A 13,847-nucleotide genomic window follows, 5' to 3' on the forward strand; every position below is an offset into this window, starting at 1 on the left:
GAATTTCAAACTTTGATTCCCAAACAATCCACAAAGAAAATTCTAAAGAATGACCTCAGGGGCTAGGGATGTAGTTCAGTGGTAGAGCACTTGCCTAGCATGAGCGAGGCCCTGGGATCCATCCCCAACAGGAAAAAAAGAAAAAAGACCTCAGTGGTAGCCCGCACCAACTGTAGAGCCCCTGTCTCCAAGGAAATAAAGGAAGTGAGGCTATTCTCACGTACTAAAAGGAAAAGGCACTCGGCTTAGGCTTACTGAGAGTCCTAGATTCGAATCCTGTTTGAGTACAATCCTCAACAGAGCACCTAACCATGGAGCTACAGATTTTCTCATCTATAAAATGGGGGAGGGAGAGTGGACACACTACCGACTTCCCCGAATTGCTGAAAAAGTTAAGATAAAGTAAATGTGAATATTTTGTACATGGTAGGCACTTGACAATAGTGAAAAATACTGAACAGCAGTGCTGACATCAAGATGCAGAAAGTGCTGACAGAAAGAAAATATTTCTACAATTGAGAGACCGCCCTGACCACCACTGCCAAAGCACCCTTGGCTTTCTACTCAAATTCTTGAAGGCAGCTTTTGAAACTCCTTACTAGGGATCCCAATAGGAAGCCTTCAAATCCTGTTTAGGGGGCTGCATTTTTGTAAGGCAAATACTAACAGCTGAGGAAAACAAATCTATTTTAACCAGACCAGGACAATTATTTAGCTAAAAAGAACTTGAGGTAACCGGCTGAGACTGACCCGGGGTTCCACGTGGCCAAGGTGCCTTTGCTGGCATGCTCTGAGAGCTGGTCCCTGTGAAGGACATTTATCACGGGTTAGAAAGGAGAGAGCTCACCCCAAATCCCTAGTACAGGCTTCAGGAGCTACGGAGGAATGTGTCCTTTGAACATTTAGCATCTCCTCAGCCTCCTGGACCAAGTGCAGGCTCCTACCAGACCACAAGACCTCTTACCTGGTCTCATGGTTATCTACTCAGAGCTCATCTCTTGCTCCTTCCTTCTTAAAATTTATGTTTCCACAACACTGACTTGCTTGGAATTCATCAGCGAGCATGCGTGTTTGTTTCCTTGCCTCCAAGACCTCTCTACCTCTGCTCCACCCAAACCTCCACCTAGACCCTCACTACTTCAAGTTGCCTTGCAGCTCTGGCATCCCAGAAGTCTGTGAGGAATGGAGACTCCCAGGCATAATCTAGACCTACTGAAAATGAATCTGAATTTTAATGAGATCTCAGGTGACTGAATACACTTTAAAGTTAAGAAGCTCTGTGCTAAGGCCCTACTTCTTGGACAAACATGTGGCCCTGTCTCCCCCTCCCTGGGCAGATCCCACTCTTTGGTGATCCCAACCTTTTGTTCACGTCACCATGGAGTATTTTGTATGTGCTCCTCTGTTCATGGATCTGTCTTGTGACCTAGAATGGTGGCTCTCTATAAGCGGCAGGTTACACCATCAATTTATCCTCCATGGATACAAGGTCTGGTATATGGTCAGAGCTTAAGGAGCTTAACTTCTAAATATGTTTGAAGTTTTTGTGATTTTAAACTTTAAGCTTTAATATCTAACTTTAATAACTACTTCAATAATGAATAGTTCTAATAACTTTAAATAACTAATAGTTTTAATAAGTTTAATAGCTAAAACTTTTTCTTTTTCTTTTTTTTTTTTTGGTACTGAGGATTGAACCCAGGGGTACTTAACCATCAAGCCACATCCTTGGCCCTTTTTATATTTTATTTAGAGACAGTATCTTACTGAGTTGCTAAGTGCCTCGCTAAATTGCTGAGGCTGGCTTTGAACTCACAATCTTCCTGTCTCAGCCTCCCAAGCTGCTGGGACTACAGGCATATGCCACCAAACCTAGCTAATAGCTAAAACTTTAATAACAAACTATAACAATGAATTCAGATCCTTGTGAGCAACACGTAAAAGTATCATGTCACAGGGCTGAGGATGTGGCACAGTGGTAGAACACTTGCCTAGTATGGGCGAGGTTCTGGTTTCTATCCCCAGTTTGGCCAAAAAAGAAAAAGAAAAAAAAAGGTAACATAATTTAGGTTAATCATGTTACATATTTCAATCTAAATACTCTGAATGTTACATTTATGTTTTGTTGTTGCTGTTGTCTTTGATGCTGTGGATTGAACCCAAAGGTACTTTACCACTGAGCCACATCCCTAACCCTTTTTATCTTTTATTTTGAGACAGGGCCTCACTAAGTTGCTTAGGGTCTTGCTAAATTTCTGAGACTGGTGTTAAACTAGTGATCCTTCTGCCTCGCTCTCCTGAGTCCCTGGGATTATACATATATGCCACTATGCCTAGAATACTTGTGTATTTTTTAAAATATTTAAAATATTCTAAGCTGTGGAGTGATGCACATCTATAATCCCAGATACTCAGGAGCCTGAGGCAGGAGGAACATGAGTTTGAAGCCAGCTTGGGCAATCTAGCAAGCCCCTGTCTCAAAATAAAATATACAAAGGGCTGGAGATGTATCTCTGATAACAGCATCCCTGGGTTCAATTCCCAGTACAGTTGTAAATCAATAAATATAAAATGAAATATTATAAAATTAATTTAAAATTTTAGTCAGTCTATATTCAAATGCCTGTTCTTCAAAAATGAATTTTACCAGGCCCAGTGGTGCACACCTATAATCCCAGTGGCATGGAAGGCTTAGGCAGGAGGATTGCAAGTTCAAAGCCAACCTCAGCAATTTAGCAAGGCCCTAAGGAGCTCAATGAGACCCTGTCTCTAAATAAAATACAAAAACAGGGCTGGGGATGTGACTCAGTGGTTAAGTGTCCCAGAGTTCAATCCTTGGTACTGAAAAAAAAAAAAGAGAGAGAGAAGAAAAAAAATTTTTTTTAGTTGTAGATGAACAAAATATTTTTATTTCATTCATTTATTTATTTTTTTAAATATTTATTTTTAGTTGTAGTTGGACACAATACCTTTATTTATTTATTTTTATGTGGTGCTGAGGATCGAATCCAGGGCCTTGCATGTACGAGGTGAGCCTTCTACTGCTTATCCACAACCCCAGACCCTCATACATTCATTTTTTTTATGTGGCACTGCAGATCAAACCCAGTGCCTCACATGTGCCAGGGAAGCACTCCACCACTGAGCCACAACGCCAGCACTAGGTGAATGTTTTTTAGCAAACAAAAAATAGCTTTCAAAAATGAGAAGGTAGGGGGGACTTCCAGCCACGGAACTGCGCTCACCTCAGCGGCCACCCCTACTTGTGGAGATGCTTCGGCATCATAAGGACCTTGTGAGGCAATCATTCTGACTTTTGAGGAATACTGATGCTGCTTCCAAAAGCCTCCCCTGCTTCATCCTCCTATTTTTCAGTCTACTAATATGGTCTTACATATTGTCGACCAAGCAAGATTTATGCAGCCCTAAAGCAACAGGGGAAACTGATCAAGGACTAGACCTCCAAATCTGTCAGAAGTTGAACAGGAATGGACCATCAATCCCCACTCTGCATACATGCCATTTCCTTTTGATGATTCCCGGACAAGTCTGCTTGCTGGCAGTGGTAAATGATCCCAGGACTTTGGACACCCCATGGTCTGATGATGGGATTAATACCTCCTGACATACTTATACCCTAGCACAGCATACTAGGAGGGAGAAAACTGATCACCTATGGTCTCAACATTCCAAAAGCAATCACTTAGCCCTCTAGTTTGCCCCTTTAAATAAAATTACTTAGCAATATTATAAACCTAAAAAAAAATGAGAAGGTAAATTTCTCATGCCAGTGTCCTTAGGATCAAATCAGCTATGTGAAGAAAATGATATTTGTCTTTAAATGCTATTTGTAGACCACTCCCCCACTCACAATTATGCAATTCACTTTTTCAAATCATCACAAAACTTTTATGAAGAACCCACAGGTAAAACAGAGTAAAGCAAAGGCCACACAAAATGTCCCTCAAAAGAAATGAAATGAAAGGAATTATAATGGTGAGGATGATTATTTAATAAAAGAGAAATATGGAAAGGATTTTAGGCCAAATGATTTTCCCCCTCAAAAACCAAACCAGGGCTGCAGCTGTAGCTCAGTGGCAGAGCACCCACCTTGCACATGTGAGGCACTGGGTTCAATTCTCAGCACCACATAAAAATAAATATACAAAATAAAGATAAAAAAAAAATCAACAGGACCATGAAATCTAGAGGATGGGATCTAGAGGGATGTTAAACTTGATGATGTTGGAATTTGCTTTTAAAATCTATTTTTCCTGGCTCTAATAAGAACTGAGTTTTCTAAGAAACATACTGGCAGAAACAATTTGAGGGCCAAATCCAATTACCTCAGAGTTATTCTCCTTTTAACAGTAAGTTCTGATCCATGCTCTGTAGGTCAAGAGCACCATTCAAACTTCTCTTTGCCCCTTTTGAACCGTACTTCATCGCTGCCTCCTGCTTGTTGTAGGCCTTCTCGTAAGACGCCAAGGGGCAGAGATTCCCGTCTCCACACAATGGCCCACCATTCAACCCGATTCTGCTTTGTCCCTAAACATTCATTCCCCTTGGCTCCTGCTGGGCCTGTATATTCAGATATGAACTTTCCAGGAACCTGATCATGTCACAGGCCTTTTCCTGTATGACAAGTTCAGTGCTAATCATGAACAGTAGGTTTTACACAGAGGGTTAGTATTAATCATGAAAAGTATGACTCCACATCCAGAAATAGGGCAACACTGGCCTAAAAGAGGCAAGCTGCATCTCTGTTAAATCCACCAGGCTATTACCAAGGTCTCTTGCTGCAGAAAGCACTAGAGGTTTTCCTCATCTGTGTTAAGCAGACACAATGGAAGCACAATATTCTGCCAGATTCCAGGTCTGAGGTTCGGCTTAATGGGGAGCGCCCTGGTGACCACAAGGTGAACCAAAGGGTTTTCCAAAGAACCAAAGTTAGACACCACTTACTCTCCAACCCCACAATGAGGTGCTATTCTTATTCCCAACTTTTACAAGTCTCTTTACCTAGAGCATTTGAGAAGGTTATCAAAGTGCAATAAAAAAAAAAAATGGAAAAAAATATTTAATTTTTTTCTTTGGGTCAGTGAGGAATATTTGGCAAATATTACAAATTAGAGATATGCTAGGTGGTTTGTATTATTTTGCTATAATTTACTCTTTTGGAACCTAGTTTCAATGACCACATGAATCAGCTCCTACTGGTCCAAATTATATTTTATAAATGTGAGTTAAAGATTATCTTTCCACATAAAAGTGCTCAGATTGAAATCCCCTCTTCGTCATTCCTGAGAGAATGACACAGGCTGGTAGTAAAAGACCATCTTTGTGTAGAACAAATGGACCGAGGAAAATCTACTTTCCTCTCCCCTGCCCCTTTCTTCTTTATACAACTAGAGCCAGACGGAATGAGATGTTTTTTCATTTTAGAAATTTGATTAAGCAGACTGGGCAAAAGCCCACTCTTCTGGTCTTTACAGTTTTCTCAATTTGGGGACTGAATTAAGGCACACTCAGGTTGGAAGATGGTGAAGCGGGGCCTCGCTGCCAGGCAGTAGTGGCATTCGAGTTAGGGAAGGCAAGAGCTGGGCCTGCAGCAGCTTCAGCAGCCCTTTCTTTTTCCTTGAAGCATGAGAATGCAGACTGCTGCTTGGGGCCTGAGGGAGAAGGGGCCCGGGGCCCAGGTCCCCTGCAAACTTCCCTGTCACTCTATGTGCACAAGCCTCTTGATCTGAGCAGTGAGAGAGCTGGCAGGGCAAAGAAAAATATGAAACAACAAGGAAAAAATAAACTCGCAGACTTGTTAGGAATGAACTATCTTTTTCTTCAGCTTTAGGAAGCTCACAGCCCCATTCCTAGATTCCCTGTTTAAAAATATATTCTAGGGCTGGAGGTACAGCACAGTGGTAGTGGGTTCCACCCCTAGAGCCAAACACACACAAAATAGCTCAAAAATTTGTATATATTCTAAATACTACATTATTAAATTTTTTATACAGTTGTTAGGTTCTATACCTGAGGGTCCCACATTCATGGATTCAACCAACCATGGATGAAAAACATTTTGGGGAAAAAAAAAATGCATCCACAGTGAATATGTACATTTGTTTTCTTGTCATTATTCCCTAAACAATACAATGTAACAACTACCTATACAACATTTACATTCTATCAGGTATTATAAGTAATCTAGAGATAATTTAAAAGCATACAGGAGAATGTATATAGATGATATGCAAATACTACACCATCTTATATAAGGAACTTGAGTGTCCACTGATTTTGGTACCTGTTGGGGCTCCTAGGACCAGTCCCTCTCAGAGACTGAGGGATAACTGTAGCACCAGATTCATTTTAGTTTCCATACTTTAAACCTTCTGAAACATCTTTCTACAATATTTTCTATCTTATTTTTCTTTTGTTTTGTTTCTACATTGTTTTAAAGATTATTTTGCTGGGCAGGGTGGCACATGCCTGTAATCCCAGTGGCTCAGGAGGCCGAGGCAGGCAGATCACAAGTTCAAAGCCAGCCTTAGCAGTTAGTGAGGAGCTGAGCAACCTAGAGAGACACTGTCTCGAAACTAAAATAAAACAGACTGGGGATGTGGCTCAGACTTGTTAGGAATGAACTGGGTTCAATCCCTGGTACCGTACCAAGTAATGATAATGATGATGATGATGATGGTGATAATGATAATGATGATGATGTTGTTTCTTTTTTTTTTAATATTTTTTTAGTTGTAGATGGACACAATGACTTTATTTTATTTATTTATTTTTATGTGGTGCAGAAGATTGAACCCAGTGCCTCATGCATGCAAGGCAAGTGCTCTACCACTGAGCCACAACCCCAGCCCAGATGTTGTTTCTTTTCAAGATTCTTCTATTCCATATACTCTCTAAAAGGTCAAAGTGTCCTTTTGCCTTGGTACCCTACATATAATAACACTGAATACAGGAATAAATGAAGGAAACAGTTAGAAAACAGTTCTTTTTTAAAAAGGCTAAAGAAATTCATTAAGAATTATTATCATAAAAATCAACAGAATACTTTACCCTAATGTGGGTAAAGGAACCGTCATATGGGCATTGTATAGTATTTAACAAGTTATTTACCAAGTATCATCTTTCAGGGGATCTTTTCAAAACCAAATAATAACATGTTTTCATAATTTAGTTTCAAAATGCTTAAGAAGGTTCATTCCAAAAAAATTTATTCCCCAAATTCATTACAAAAAGTGCAAATTTCCCCCACACCAGCCTGATATTGAGCTATTGCTCTCTCTAACTATGAAAGAATTAACATGAGGAAATTAACTAAGAATTCTCACTAGGCTTACCCATCCCAGGAACCCAGGGAATGGGGTGCTGAGGAAATGGGCATCCCTATTTCTGAAAAGCCTCAAAAAATAAAACTCTTCATCCCAGGATGGCTTCTCCTTGTACCTACTACAGGAAATCCGCCAACCTGAACTACCTGTCCTTCGGCAGTGACCTTCCACTCTGCACTTAGTGCACAGGTCCTGTACATCATCAATGGGACATTAGTCTTACTCTGGCACGTAGGAATCTCGCAGTACTTCCAGTAGACACCGTCCTCATGCTCTGCCACATAGCACCAGGGGCTCACATCTCCATCCGGGTTTCTATTGGGGAAAAGGATACAATTGATAACATTGCTGATGTTTTAAGTTAACTGGCTCGTTGCTTTTCCATTTTACAGATAAAGAATTGCTTTGGGTTCTGGTTATTTCTAATAATTGGCATATATCTCAATGTCCTCTCTTATTAAGAAGGAAAAACAGGTTAATACTACAAGGAAGCCTATCCACTCTGACATGTTCTTGAAGCTGGGGAGAAGTGAGCAAAGCTCCAAAAAATTCACCAAGGTATAATGAGGACAACTGATCACTAAACCAACTGTGCCAGACAGAAGGTGGAGGTTCAACAGGTGGGTGAACACAAAGCTAATGGTATGTGAACTGACACAGAATGGCACTTTGGCATTTGGAGGTGTTTTTTGTTTTTGTTTTGTACTGGGGATTAACCCAGGGTACTTTACACTGAGCTATATTCTCAGTCCTTTTTTTTTTTTCTGGAAGGAGACCCTCAGGGTTATACAAAAGAACATACAAGAGGAAATGAGGGGAAAGGGAAAAATAATACAAGGGGGAGAAATGAAGGTCAGTCGAGGGGGTAGAGAGAGAAGAGGGGAGGGGAGGGGAGGGGGAATAGTAGAGGATAGGAAAGGTAGCAGAACACGACAGTCACTAGTATGGCAATATGTAAATCAATGGATGTGTAATTGATGTGATTCTGCAATCTGTATATGGGCTAAAAATGGGAGTTCATAACCCACTTGAAGCAAAGTGTGAAAGATGATATATCAAGAACTATGTAATGTTTTGAACAACCAACAATAAAAAAATAAATAAAAAATAAATAAAAAATAAAAAATAAATTAAAATAAATAAATAAATACCTTTATTTTACTTATTTATTTATTTAATAACTTTATTTATTTATTTATTTATTTTTATGTGGTGCTGAGGATCGAACCCAGTGCCTCGCATGTGCTAGGCAAGTGCTCTACCGCTGAGCCCCAGCCCCAGCCCCTCAGTCCTTTTTAGTTTTTATTTTGAGACAGGGTCTCACTAAGTTGCTTAGGGTGGCCTTGAACTTGTGATCCTCCTGCCTCAGCCTCACAAATTGCTTGGATTACAGTTGTACACCACCATGCCTGGCTCCAAAAGTATATTTAAAAGGTAAAATAAGAATTCACAAAATATAGACCCCACTGGCAAGTTCCCATTAGAAACAAGCTGGTCACCTCACATTTGACAGAAATGGGTCCTATTTCTTACCCCAAACTCTGACTCCTTAGAAATTCTGAAGAAAACAGTGCCAAGTTTCAGTTAGAACCTGTGATCTTGTCATCCTGGCACAAACTTAGGATATAGCAATATTTTTTAAAGATTTATTTATTCTCATTTCTAAGTAAGAACAGCTTGGAATAAATGCCCTTTAGGATCTTTTCAATTCAGAGACATCATGTAATGCTGTTGAAGTGGATCAAATAATGGCAAGGACTATTGGACACACAGAGAAACCTCGCCTCTCTTCACCACTTCCCAAGGTTCTTTTATTTAGACTCAGGATACTGGAAACCTAACGCTCCAGTTAGGCCGGAAATGGGCATAAAGACCCCACTGCTGGGAGCTTTGGAGCAACCCCTATCAAGCTTGAGCAGGATAAGCCTATTGTATGGTCCAAAAGATAAGCTTCCCTCAGGCACAAAGGGTCCCTTTATTTTTTGTGCCCAAAAGCAGGTGCCAGCCCCAACTCTGCTCTTCCCAGTCTCTGCATTTCCCTCTAATCCAAATATCTCCAGCCCAGCCCAGAGAAGAACATTCCCATCACTTGCCAACTCAGACATCTCAGATGCGATGGGTCTGAAAAGTCACACAAGACAAACATGGTGTCGGGTGACAGCTGAGAAATCAAAGTAAGAGAACTTGTACAAAGCCCTTCTTTAAACAATATTTCACTGTCATTTTCTTCCCTCCATTCAGTGTTCAGCTTTGATGTAGTATTGGGTAAAGCCCTTAGAAAACAACTGTTTATTATCAATGTCAAAGCCACTCTGAAAGGCATCAGAATAGCTTAAATAAAGAACAAGCAAATTCATCCTTACTTCACTGTAAGTGCTGAAACAAAAGGCCTGGACTCTCTGATGGGATAATAATCAACAATTTCAGCCTCCCTTTTTTGAAGTATAAACTGGTAATTCAGGTCTGGTACATTCCATCAAATCAAAGGAGAGGGTTGCAGCTGGCTCGGGCTCAGGAGAAAGGTGCTCCTGGCCCTCACTGATCTCTTAATGGATATTTATTTGTGTGTTTCTGGAAGGCTGTGAGAAGAGATGGGTGCTAATCTGTCAGGGAAAAAAAACACAAAACTTTTTCATATAAATAAACTATAAATTTATTTAATTATAAATTAAGTCTCATTGGAAATTTAAAATTTAACTGAAAGTCAAATTTAAAAACAGGAGCTCTGCCGGGTGTGGTGGCACATGCCTGTAATCCCAGCAGTTTGGGAGGCTGGGACAGAGGATTGCAAGTCAAGGCCAGACTCAGCAACTCGGCAAGGCTCTAAGCAACTGAGTAAGAGCCTGTCTCAAAATAAAAAGGGCTAGGGCTGGGGCTGGGGCGCAGTGGTTAAGGGCCTCCGGGTTAAATCTCCAGTACCCTAAAATCAAAAACAAAAACAGGAGCTCTTCTGAGAAGACCTGCTTGACAGAAAGCAAGAGAGTAGTAGAATAAACCAAAAGTCTACTACTAAGAGACACTTTAGAGGTTTGGGAGTATATCTCAGTGGTAAAGCCCTTGCCTGCCATGTTAGAAGCCCTGGGTTCAATCTCCAGCTCACTAGGAGGAGGAGAAACTATAGCAGCAGCAACCAGGCACAGTGCGTCTGTCCATGATCTCAGCTACACTTGGAACGCTAAGGGTTAGGGTTAGAGTTAGCAAGACTTCATCACCAAAAATACAACACAAAACAAACAAGAAAAAGAAAAGGAGATTCGCTGTTCAACAAGTAACTATGTAAACATAAATAATAAATACTTGTTTCTCTGCCTAAACATCCTTCCCAGCCCAAATCAACTATTCCTATGAATAGCAAATTAGGGGAAGGTAATATGCCAGAAATAGAGAGTGACTAATTTTTTTTACTTATGCAAGAAATTAAATATGTACAACTTTGAAAATAAAATGAAACATTTGTTCAGTGAACATATGTAACTTTAACTATAAAATACAAAGATAGCAAATTGGAAGGCAGCACATGTACAATAGTAGGACTGGGTGGGGAGGGTTTCAAGGAAAGAGGTAAAATGGGAGACTTTATCTAAGCAACAGATATCTGTGATTTTGGAACAAATTTTAATACTTCCATAGTAACAAATGAAAAAATAAAGCAGCAGCAACTATGGGGGGATGGTCATTGGACATAAGCTAAGACAGAAGTGATGGCAAGAGCTGAGGGGCAATATGAAGAAAACACGGACCGCAGGCCTGGGGACGCCAGGTAACCATGAGGGCCCTAGAGTGTCAGCAAAGGCACATGAGGGCAGAGGTAAACCGCGTGGCCCCTGCAATGCAGGAACACAGGTGTTGGTTCAGCTGGGTCAACAGGGCCATATGATTGAGAGGCCAACATACTTACAGAATCCGGGACACAGAGTGTAGCTCAGCAATCATTTTCCCCTGGCCTCATGGCTCAAGAGGCAGCCTTTGCACCTGTCCTAATAATGATTAAATTCAACACATTGCTGAACCATGAGTCATGTAATCAGGATCTTGGGGGTAAGTAGCTAAAAGATACAACCAAAGGTGTTAAGAATCTTTGCTCTGGTCCCTACATAACAGTGATTCTTATCTTATTTTCATCGCAGATAGCTTGGAGAACCTGACCAAAGCCAAGGATCATCTCCCCAGGAGATCATGAATACATCTGAAGCACAATGGATGTGAAATCCAGAGCTCTTGCTAGCCAGGCATGGTGGCACACACCCATAGCCCCGCTGCTCTGGAGGGGGAGGCTGAGGCAGAAACCAGCCTTGGCAACACAGCCAAACCCCATCTGCAGGTGTGTGTGAGGGGGGAGATGACACCACATGACCTTTGCTAAAGTCAGACAGGAGATGAAAAGTAAAGAAACACCTTAGTCTACTGAAAAAAAATAAAGAGCACAAATCCGATGGATACAGCTGCTCCCAAGTTATCCTTGTCTGGCTGGCAGTCAGCTTCTCCTGCTAAGAAGCAGAGGGAGGTTCGAGTCCTAGACAGTCTGAATAGTACATGCTCACCAGCTTCAGAAGCTTTGCTGTCTGTGAATTGTCCACTGGTAGCCAACTAGGAAAACCCTCCCAAAGTGACAAGTTGACAGGTTAGTGATCAGACAGGACAGCAGTGCTCTAAAAGCCAGTAAATATCAAAGCAATTAGGTTGAAAATAGTCACAGATTATTTGTGTGTTTGTGTGTGTGTGTGTCTGTCTGTCTATGGTGTGGGAAGATTCAGAAAATCGTGACAAGAAAGGCTTTCTGAGTTGGCTCAAAGGAAGCAAGAACACTTTCCTTATCATGAGCAGGGTTAGAGCAAGAGATCAAAGACTTATCTCTACAGTCCCGTGGCCCCTTCTTACCTGCAGTAGTTATGCTCGCCCAAGCCGCCCTCCCCATTGGGGTATTTCAGAGTGTTGTACGGGTGCTGGAAAGTCTCGTTCCAGAACAGACACGGCTTGCCACCTTGCAGTGCTGTCCAGTTCTGTGTTCCCCTATAATCGGCACCATTGGCTGTGAAACACTCTGGAGAAAGAAAAGACAGAGCAGACTAATTTCCTGGCAACATTTATAGTCTACTCCCTCTGGTTGATGTTTTTTATCTGTTTTGTTTGGACCAAACTGGAAATGGATAGTACTTTGTTAGATCCTGAACACTCCACAGTTAACAGTGCTAGAGCTGAGTAAATCTGAAAGAAGGTCCCTGCAAACGCTAGGCTAATCTTGGCACTAGCTTGCTGGGACACTGGGACACTAGGACATTTTCCCCTAAAGTATACAGATCCAATCTAGGATATAAACAGGAAGCTGAGATGTACTGAAGCCTATAAAGTGAACCAGGAAACCCCCAAATCTGGGAACAGTTGGTAACAGCCATGCCTGTAGAATTCTGGGTACTCGGAGGGGGTCATTGCTCTCGCCAGTGTCTCTGTGTGGTAACTAGAACCAGGTCACCAGCTGTAACTGAGCTCTTCTCCCCTACAGTCTAAAAGGCTGCACTGACACTTGGATTTAATAAGACCATCGGATACAGCAATGCTTTGGAATCCCAATCACACAAATCTGGGACTGACTCACATTCCCTGATAATGAGGAACAGTCTTCCCCATGCTGTCTAGAGATAGGTGCAACAAAACAGGCAGTGGGCCCGAGCAAGGAAAGACCAGAGGGGCATCTTCTCTCACCTCCTTCTGAAAGTCTTTCCTATAGGATGCACAGAAAGTAGTCTCAGGCCCCATTTCATAATGTGGCAAATCCTTACAGGTGCAATCATGTGCTTCTAAAATCTGCTTGTCAGACTCTAGGGGGATGGGAACTGAGGCTGACAGGCTTCCACCCACATATTGTATGCATTAAACTCACAGAGGTTCATGAGAAAGGCACAGTACAAAGAGCGATTTTTTTAAATTAACTTAGTTGAAACTGACAGAGAGAAGCACTTCAAACACTTCTCCAAGATGTATCACTAGAAACCTGACAGTCTGGGGGAGTTACCCTAACATTCTTAGCTTTCCTTCTTCCCTTCTTCTGGCATGCAGTGACCTGTAACTTCCGATACTAAGGACTCTGAACAATGTCTCCTGTTGGTGAGGGTACATGCCTACCCATGCCTATGCAGCGTGTGGACGACATGGGCACACTGATATTATGGAATGTATTTCCTTTTTTTAAAATATTTTTTTTTAGTTGTAGTTGAACAAAATACCTTTATTTTATTTACATTTTTTTATGTGGTGCTGAGGATCAAACCCAATGCCTTGCACGTGCTAAGCAAGCACTCTATTGTTGAGCCACAACCCCAGTCCCTGGAATGTATTTCTTTTAATATTTAAAAACTATCCACACATCTCCCCTTCAGTTCCCCCTTCCTCCCACCATGCAGGACCTGTGTTTTGTCTGAAATGGCAGAATTTTATGGATAGCCAAAAGAATCTGGAATCTAGGCTACGTGGAAAACATCAGCAATTTAATCAAGTTTGGTGCAA

General features: G+C 41.4%; 1 protein-coding gene across 3 annotated transcripts in view; it reads right to left on the reverse strand.

Moving 5' to 3' along the window:
* Kremen1 (kringle containing transmembrane protein 1) overlaps positions 1-12,514 on the reverse strand; it is a 47,106-nt gene extending 34,592 nt beyond the window's left edge. Inside the window, exons 1-2 of one of the 3 annotated variants that reach the window (XM_048784946.1) lie at positions 12,225-12,514; positions 7,570-7,661 (exon numbers count right to left, since the gene is read on the reverse strand). In XM_048784946.1, the coding sequence (XP_048640903.1) occupies position 7,570 (1 nt within the window). In that variant the 5' untranslated portion in view covers positions 7,571-7,661; positions 12,225-12,514. The remainder of the gene's footprint in view (positions 1-7,569; positions 7,662-12,224) is intronic. The other 2 variants (XM_015500145.2, XM_048784945.1) reach the window with 2 other exon arrangements.
* Between the last annotated feature and the right edge of the window lie 1,333 nt (positions 12,515-13,847).

This window comes from Marmota marmota, unplaced genomic scaffold, assembly GCF_001458135.2.
Source record: "Marmota marmota marmota unplaced genomic scaffold, marMar, whole genome shotgun sequence".
In the NCBI taxonomy this organism is placed as follows: Eukaryota; Metazoa; Chordata; class Mammalia; order Rodentia; family Sciuridae; genus Marmota; species Marmota marmota.